This window comes from Brassica oleracea, chromosome C3, assembly GCF_000695525.1.
Source record: "Brassica oleracea var. oleracea cultivar TO1000 chromosome C3, BOL, whole genome shotgun sequence".
In the NCBI taxonomy this organism is placed as follows: domain Eukaryota; kingdom Viridiplantae; phylum Streptophyta; class Magnoliopsida; order Brassicales; family Brassicaceae; genus Brassica; species Brassica oleracea.
The window spans coordinates 19,940,054-19,949,728 of NC_027750.1; the positions used below are offsets into that span (position 1 = coordinate 19,940,054).

At 31.0% G+C, this 9,675-nt stretch overlaps 1 protein-coding gene across 1 annotated transcript; it reads right to left on the reverse strand.

Moving 5' to 3' along the window:
* Window positions 1–4,213: 4,213 nt before the first annotated feature.
* Window positions 4,214–6,970, reverse strand: LOC106329398 (probable WRKY transcription factor 42). Its single transcript, XM_013768042.1, has 6 exons — window positions 6,509–6,970; window positions 6,282–6,380; window positions 5,941–6,087; window positions 5,454–5,816; window positions 5,263–5,376; window positions 4,214–5,012 (listed from the first exon to the last, which is right to left on the reverse strand). Exons 1-6 carry the CDS (start codon window positions 6,728–6,730, stop codon window positions 4,398–4,400), a joined length of 1,560 nt encoding a protein of 519 aa, XP_013623496.1. The 5' UTR covers window positions 6,731–6,970; the 3' UTR covers window positions 4,214–4,397.
* Window positions 6,971–9,675: the final 2,705 nt, after the last annotated feature.

Below are 9,675 nucleotides of genomic sequence, written 5' to 3' on the forward strand. Positions count from 1 at the left end.
TTTTTGTATTTGCTAGATGGGTTGTGATGAGTTAGGAGACCGATGACAGTATGTCAATTTAATATTGTTTCATGTTAAATAAAATTTAGAAATTTATAAATCTATCAAATAATGTTAACCCGTCAAATTGCTTACAAAATTTATTTAATTTTTTGCAAGTTTCTAATTGAATTTGATTTTTTATCGAGAAATGTACTTCATAATTTATATTATTTATGGATAATATTTTGATTTTTATTATATTTTCTTTTAATATGTCTACATAAATGTTTGTTTATTATTTATGGAAAAATAATATTATTCACCTAAAATAAAGAATTACGAAACATATACAATACAATTCTAATTAATGATAATATAAAATCTGTTACTTCTAAAACTATACACTATTTATTCTATTTTTTGAATGAAAGTATCTTCGTAAACACACAAAATATTTTGTGACGTTGCAATTGTACATACACACAATATCTGCATTTTCATACTGACATTACTATGTTTCCTCTCGTGAGGTACGGACCGAGAGAGAACACAGAGTGCGGACCGATCATGTTCTTATGCCCGCACAGGGTGCGGGCCGGTCACCTAGTAGTATTATTACAACTAGACAAAAGTAATGTATTAAATATATGAACAATATGACAACATTCCTAAAATAATATCTTATGTTGCTAACACCATCAAAATAATTCTGATAACCATAAGAGTATATTAAACTTGCAACTCGACAACTTTCAATGATGTTTTACCATGTCATCACATGATTTTTATTGTATAATATTACATTTTGAATACTTGATCTATGTGTTAATTTTTATATCATTTAGATATGTTTTATCATTCGTTTTTCAAAGTATGTTTCAGTGGGTGATGTCAAATTTTTAATCAGACACACTTTTCGGGCTATTAAAATATATTTCTGATGTTAATATCATAACACATTAGTTTATAAATATTATATCATGTAATTCATATAGTTCGTATAGGTTTACTACTTAGCTAGAGCTTGATCCGTGCATTGGCATGAGTGTTCATTTTAATTGAAATAAACATATGAAATTTTTCACAGCACAAGAATGTAATGGTTGTATGGATTCACAGACATGCATCCATAAGAGTGTTTATTTTTCGATTTGTAGTATATAACAATTATGATAGATCGACGGTTTTTAACTATCGGTAATTTGTTGGTTGCTCATATTATGGTTGGATGATAAACCAATCAAAATGATATGTTATATAACATATTCGTCAATTACTATTTTTTAATTACATTAACCATTTTGATGTATTTATTTATAAAATAAAACACCAATTAGTATGTTTATGGGTATTAATAAATTTATCTTTCCAAAATAAAATATTTAATGTCAAATAAAATTCACTTTTGTTTTAATGAAATAGATATTTATCTTTAAGTTTTTATATGTCAAATCAATTTTTCTATGTTTATTTTTGAGGAAAATATTAAATTAAATTTTAATTGTTGTATTCTTATAATTAAAATGTATATGTGTAAATAATTTTAATCATCAAATTATTTAACAATATTTGAAAAATAATTTTATATGTTTTAATTAAATATTATAATTTATATTTTGTATTTGAAATAGAATAATAATATACATGAATATATAATATTTAAAAGTTTGTATGTCACATTTTAAATAAATCTGTCTGTAAAAATTAATTAGAGAATAATGGTAAGTTTGGTTAGAGAATAATATAAAAATAAATGATTTATAGTTATTTAAGTAATAAATGATTTGTAATAATTGATTGGAAAATATTACATTAGAACAATGGTAAGTTTAGTTAAAGAATAATCTAACAAAATAAATGATTTATAATTAATTAAATAAAAATTATTAAGTCGTGGTATAATTTGTAAATAGAAAGATGAAGGAATGATTAGTATCGAAAAGCACTTCCATTTTAATAATATAGATTAGAACTTCATGCATGCTAGGCACGCCACTATACATACAACATAGAATGAATTATTCAAAAGTATTGTATATATGTATTAAGCTATTGAATTTTCAAAAGAGCAATGCTAAAAGGTTAAAAACAGTTTGTTTTTGGAAAAAATAAATAAATAGATAGATAGATTGGTTGTTTGATTGGTGTTTGCTGCAAATGCAAAATATAAGGCTGCTTTGATTTTTTTCTTTTTAAAGGTTGCTTTGATGTTGGCACAAGCAACCCGCATTCACGTTGTTGACGCTTCGTGGGACCTAAAAACGCAAACATCTTGTTAAAGCTTCAACTTTCCATATTTTACCAGTTACCCCTTAGGTCCCCTTAGTTTTATTTTGACCCCTGTACAATGTATATCGTTTCTTGAGCCTACTATAAGAAGTCCATTGCCTTATTAGCAAAACAAAAAGCGATGGTAACAAAGCCTAATAAAAAGTATGTGTGCAAATCCACGCCCTTTATAAGATGTGTGACTACTAGCTAATTGATTTAATCCAAAATATTTAGTATTTCTATCTATAGTATTAAAGCATGATCCTATCTAATTTTAACCCTTAAAACACCCTGTTATTTATTCTTTCTGCCACTGATTTTTTAAGGGAATCAACTCCTTCAGTAATCCCTAAGGCTTTACTTCTACAATTCCCCATTTTAATTTGATTTTGGCTCGCTAACATTGTGAGATATTAATAGGCCCACTTTCCTAATTATATTTGTGTGTCAATCATAATTAACAGTATGGTATAATAAGTCCATGTTTCTTCTATCCGTATTTGTGTGTCAATATCTAACGACCACAATAACCATTATAAACCAGGTATGATTTCACTGGCACTAATTATACCATACATACACATGTCACTATCAATTTGTGAGAATATATTGTTATGAGCATGGGAATTAAACAATATTCTGAAGAAATTTGATACATACAAGAATTTTTTATACATGTAGAATGTTGCTGACATTATTCACATTTTTTGTACAGAGGTGACAAATATTAAAAGTTAGCGAGTGCTAATCCCTAAAAGGTGAATCTGAACTCCGAAATTCATAACCTAAACCCCAAAATACTTAACCGAAACCCTAAAAATAGTTTAAATTCGCTTCCTATGATACATAACCCTGACTTCAACAATGCTTTTCACTCGATTCCTATACTATATTCCATATTTGATAATAATATTTTTACACAAAGAAAAAAAATTTTGATTCCTATGGTATACTCGAAAATTTGTTAGTAGTTTATAATCTGATATTATATTTTTAACATGCTAACTAGATTTTGGGTAACAATATTTTGATTTATTTTTTAATTAATATTAACGATTTTAGGATAGTTGGAAAACGTTTTTATGATATAATTTAATACAAATTTCCAGAAGAAACGATTTTACGATTGTTAGAAAAAAATATTACACCGAGACAGAAATTTTTGCTTCTTTCCTTTTCTGTTTTTTTTTAAAGTGAATGGTCATAGACCACACATTTTTCGGCACAAATCTTTTTACTTTGGGCCATTCGAGCCAATTTCAAATATATTATTTATATAAACAAAATAAACCCACATTAACACATGATTATTAGATTTTTCTGTTTCCTCAATAAAATTTAAACTTTAAAAACATATTGAAATATTTATAACATAATCTGAAAAACTAATCAGATCTGTGGACTAATGAGTTTCACACTTTAAAATACAGTTTCTTAGCCGGTTAAAATTTTAAATAAAATAAATTTAGAAAAAAATCACTACATAATAAGATTTATTGATTAGATAAATACCACTTTAAATCCTTTCACAAAATCAATTACAATTTTATAAACATAAATTGTCTTTATAAAATAATAATAAAAAGATGATAATTTTTTTAGCAACTAAAAAAAAGAGGAAATAAAAATAAATGAAAATATTACATTTCAAAATTATTTTTCAATTTTTTTAAAAAAAATTAAGAGGAAAACAAACTCAATAGCGGGTAAAAATCTAGTCTAACTTTAAAACCAAATGTGACGCCGAGTGTGATCTTCGCTACATAACCAGATCATCTTAAACCGAAACTATCAAGGTTCACAAATATTTGGATTTACCTTTGAGCATCTACGGATGACCAAGCTCATGTGTGTATAATAGAATACAAGTTTACGCTATGCCCTCAAGTTACAAGCCTGAACCATAGTCCATAGCCCTTGCATGGTTGATCCACTTTAATTTATAAGAATTATTTTTTATTGAAAAGGCAGTTATATTCCTGAACAAAATTGCCAATCATACACAAGCAACGAAAAAAATTGCTATCATGACTCTTGTTGTTCGGGAAAGACCTAAAAAACCGGTAACTTACATTCCAAAACGTAAAAACAAAAGACCAAAAACTCAAAACCGGCCAATAAAAACCCTCAAAAATATAAAATTGTTATTGCCTCTCAACACTGCTTGTCCTAACATTATTATTACCAGTGTTACTGTCCCCATTTTTGTGATTATTCGGACCGTTGATAATAGACGTGAGGGCTGCGGCTAGAGCCGCTGCAAAGTTCGGATTAGCTGCGATAGCAGCAGTAGCAGCGCTGACGCTTTCGCCCGCGTTCAGCGACTGAGTCGGTATCTGTAAACCCGAGAACTTGGACTGTTGTTGGTTATAATACAAAGCCTGACCCATCATTTGAGGCAACCCTGATTGGTTCAACTCCGTGAAACCAGACCGTTGTGGGAACTGCATCAACGGATTGTTATTAGTTTGATTGTTAACGTTGGATGCTGATTCTGTGAGGTCTAGTGTAATGGTTGGGAATGGCGCAGAGGCTGAGATCGTGGCCATGGTTGAGGAACAAGGCAACATGGTTCTAGCGAAGAGATTTGTTGGGTGCATTAAACCGTCCTGGCTCGACGTTGTGGAACCTGATAGGAGCATGCTTGCGGCTGCGGTTGTGGTTGAAGCCATGTACATAGCTGCCGGAGGTAATGGATGGTTATGGTTTCCTTCGTAGGTTGTTATGAGAATAGATCTCTCTTCTGCGCAACGTTGCACCTGTTAGGTCATTAATTTGTTAATCAACGATGTACAACCTTAGCTCTGGTATTTCTGATATAGTATGTAAGATTTTATCCAAAAACTCAAAAAGTAAAACTAATTCATGATTAATAACAGTTTTGAGTTACACTTATAACTCAAATTTAATTAAGTGTAACTCATGTCACACCAATCAAAGTCATATTGGCTACAAATTTTTTTTATAAGAATTGAATTAATCTAGAAAGCATTGGTCTAATAAACGTACTTGCTTGCGAACGGGGCATCCAACGGCCATCGTGCAGCGGAAATAAGCTCGAGGGCACGGGTTTCCTTTTGCCATTTTCTGTCCATACTTTCTCCAATGACATCCATCGCTTAACTGTATAACATTTGGGTTAATAGATGGACCTTCAAAACATTAAATCTTTAAAAACTAGAGAGTAAGGCTATTGTTACCGTGGGAGCTTCCGACCGAGCACGGACCGAGACACGTGCTTTACGCATGGTGGCTTCAGCAGTCGACTGATCGATCGCACTTACATTGTCATTGCTTGAGGAAGCATTGTGTTTGGATACTTTGTTAGGGTTTCCCCAGCCGTTTGATTGAGTCTCGGGGCTTTCTTCTCTCTCAAGTAATCTCTTTCCGCGCTGACGTGAGCTAGAGTTCTCTAGGAGTGACGGTGGAGATCGTGACCGAACTGTCGTCCTTTCCTCGGACGATACTTCAGCAGTCGGCAGTCCTAACTCTATGAACTGTCTTGGAACCATTTCAGACCCTTCATGTCGTTTATTGGCAATGTCTTTGCTCCCGGTCATTGCCTGATGAAAACAAGAGTTTAAAACCTTAACTAAATAAACTTGGGACGAGCTTGATCATATGTATATTTTTTTTCAAGTGTTTGTTAAATAAAAAGATTAAGATATATACTATAGAATTACTTACCAGATGATGATGATCTTCTTGTTGCCTCATGACAGCAACAAGTTGCATCTGCAAGGAGTTAAAGTTGTTGGTTGTTTGACTTAGCATTTCCTTTAGTCTTTGAATCTCTTCAGCTGCCTTCTTTAGCTCTTCTCGAAGTTGGACATTCTTCATTTTATTAAACAACAATTGTCAGACTAATTCAATATGTCTATTAAGAAACTCTACATAGTAAAACATTGAACTAAGTAAACTTGTCTAAAATATCTATAAGTAAAAAACAAAATAGATTGTCAAAATCTATAAAATAATACTCTTTTATTTTTTTAATAAAAAATGAGGTACTAATTTAATAAGTGTACCTCAATCTTTGAACGTTTCTCCTCCATGTCCACAGACAATCCATCATCCACCATTGACTCGTCGCTTCCCGTATGCGCAGTGAGAAGATTAAGTCCAGTCTATTTACAATAAATATATGAATTTTCAGATCTATAACGAAATTCTTATTTATAAATTTTAATTACTAAATTGACAAAAAATGTGAGTAAGAAAAATAATCAAGATTAATATAAATTTAACTACTTACATTGATACCCGTTGAACGGTCATCATCATCAACAACACGTGAGTTCTCCCTTTTGACATGAACCCTCTTAGTTTCGTCGGTGATGATATTCTGATCATCTCTCTTCTCCGACCTGAAAAAGTCAACTTCATCCATCATGGCCCGATGAGGCTGCTCATCCGACGACTGTGGCTGCTTTGGATTATCATGTGAACCTCCAAGACTCACCGGAAAACGAAACATCTCTCTCTATAGATACCCTAACTTAAAGCTTAGATTGTGTTTTGGTTTAGAGTATAAGTACGGATGATTCCCTAGTAAACAAAAGAGATATGTTACTTGGAGGACAAGAAAAGTACGTATCTATTCCACTCTCTGTGTGTGCCATATCTAATCCTCCATTTATAGAGAATGGAAGAAGAAGATATCTTAACAGAGAGAGAAAAAGAGATACTTGAGTATGTGGTTAGAAACGAATAAAGAGAACGAGACCTTCTTACCGAACCAGATGCTTCGGCTACAAAACGGGTATTTACGTGGACTCAGATATTGTCATTTTTTTCTACGAATATCTCTAACGTTTTCGTTTTTTTAATAATAATATTACCAGCTTAAGACTATTGTTGTTTGTCTATATTTCTTATAATTTTGATTGTGGTTGAGAAGATATATTCGGAGATTTGTTTTAGTTCATTTTCGTCAGTGTCGACGTCATTTGTCTATCATCTAGCCATTGACCCAAATCAATAACAAGCACATCATGCGACCCAACCATTTTGTTTTATATTACAGACAAATAATACATTGCTGTTTATTGGATCAAACAGTTCGCAAAGAGAAAAAACTTTGTTGTTGCTTGCAGGAGGGACTATGGTTTATTAAAGTATACAAATCATATACAAGAGTATATTTGCACATCTCTCTATATAGATTAATCTAACATTAAAGAGTTTTAGAGGTTTTTATACTTTGTTGCCAATTGTTGCTATTTTATGTTCTTAAAATTGAGTTGTTTTAGTAGGAAATATGTACAAGTTGGTTTCCAACCCTTAAATGGATAATAAGTTAGGATTGGAAAATTGTTAAGAATTCTATACCTGAAATGAGATGGAACATAAAGTAATATACAAAAATTATATGCTTTAGTTCACTCATTGTTGATTTGTCTTGGTTACAAACTTTCGAAATCTAATATGATACCAAAATTGGAGTTTAAACAATCTGGTTCCATTAGGATATAGTATTATCAATTAGAGTAAGATTCAATTGTAGGTAGACTAGAAGAGCCATTATTTCGACGTATAGTGCATTATCTAAATTAAAATAAGATATGAAGGATATTCATCAGTTTACATCTTGTTAATTGGTTTTTTTTTTTAAAAATCTGTAAGACACTACAGTAAATAAACATAGAAAATGAAAAAAAAAAGAGTGAAATGACTTAACAACTAGACATATCTCAAATTTATTGGAGATTTATGTTCTGTATTTTAAAAGATGGTAAATCATCATATTATTATATGGATTTTTTCTGAAAAGAATTATTACATGGAATTTTTAAGGATTTAGTTATATGTGAACTATATTAAAAAGGTATAAATATCAGTAGTCTACTCTACTGAAAAATCTCACCTAAGTAACATTTTTTTTCTAAAAAAAAGAACTCGAGTCTACGAAATTTATTCAAAGCATTTGTCCTAATTAGTAAAACATTGAATCCTCTTTTGATCAAGTCAATATATTTGGCTTCAGAGAAGAAAAAACTATTTTTAGGTAAGGAGGGTTTTCAACGAACTCTTATAATAGATGAAATATAGCTTTCACTATTTATTTATTTTTGACTAAATTAGTAAATATTCTTTAAATTTATTTTCCTTTTTCTTTAGAAAGACTTTTGACTCGTTCACGGAATTAATAGATCAGAAAATAGATATGAATCCCACCGGTTGCAATTCAATCGGCGCTTCCCACGTGATTGAAATAATTAAAAAAAGAAAATAAATAATTAATAGCTTTATTTCTATTTAATACATATTAAATAAATCACATAATCCTAAACATGTACGAAAATTTGTTGAATTTTGTTAAGACTCGATTTATTGTATTTACCTTATTCGTGAGGTCTCCTAGTATCATATCCCCTAATTAATAAAAAAAATATAGCCAAAATATTTTAATTATATAAGTGTGATCACAATTCACACTCTTCTTACAATACCTTAACTATAAGGCCTATGCTAATTAATATTTCACGACTTTCATCAATATCCTGATTATGTATAGTGTTTTTTCCTCCGTAGATTTAATATTTTCAACACGTAAAATTTAATATCCTTTAATTGAAAATAGACAATGGTTGAGATCAGAATGGGAAACCTCAGTGTCACATGTGCAGATCTGACCGGTGACCGGTTATGGTCCCACTAATTTTTCTATAAATAAACTTATGATTACCGGCAAACCTGTTGACTATCACACCATGCGACCCGGCCGCTCTTTGACTTCTTAGCCTCAAGAGACGAATAATTTGTCCCTACATAATTCCCCTTTTTCAGCTTAAATTCGATCTCTACATAATTCTTGAAAAAAACATAATTGTTATAAAAAAACTGAAATTTTATTATATCGCAGGAATTTAAATAAGAGCAAAATTTTATTATATCGCAGGAATTTAAATAAGAGCAAAATTTTATTATATCGCAGGAATTTAAATAAGAGCAAATTTTATATCCGTACGAAAAAGATAACACTAATAAGAAGAGAGGATGTGTTATTAAAGGAGAAGGGATGGTGTAATCGTGTTTTTACAAATGATCGAAAACTCCGTATTTATAGAAGAAAAATTACTGTGCAAATAGTGACAGTGGGACCCACATCTTTAATTATTTCAACATTTTCGGCGTTGGAAATGTCTGACTTTCATAACACTCCCCCTTGGGGACCGGTGTCACTCTCCGCTCTCGCTTAACGTCTTTGTTGCCTCGTTAAAAACCTTTCTAGGAAAACCCAATGGGAAAAACCATAGTAAGGTAAAAAGAGTACAACTACGTAAGCTCCCCCTCGAATGAGCAGTCATAGATCCTTCTGATGACGCATTCCAATGTTACGAACATGTTTTCTGAATATCGAAGTCGGAAGTGATTTTGTGAAGAGGTCAGCTGCATTGTCGCATGATTGGACATATCTTA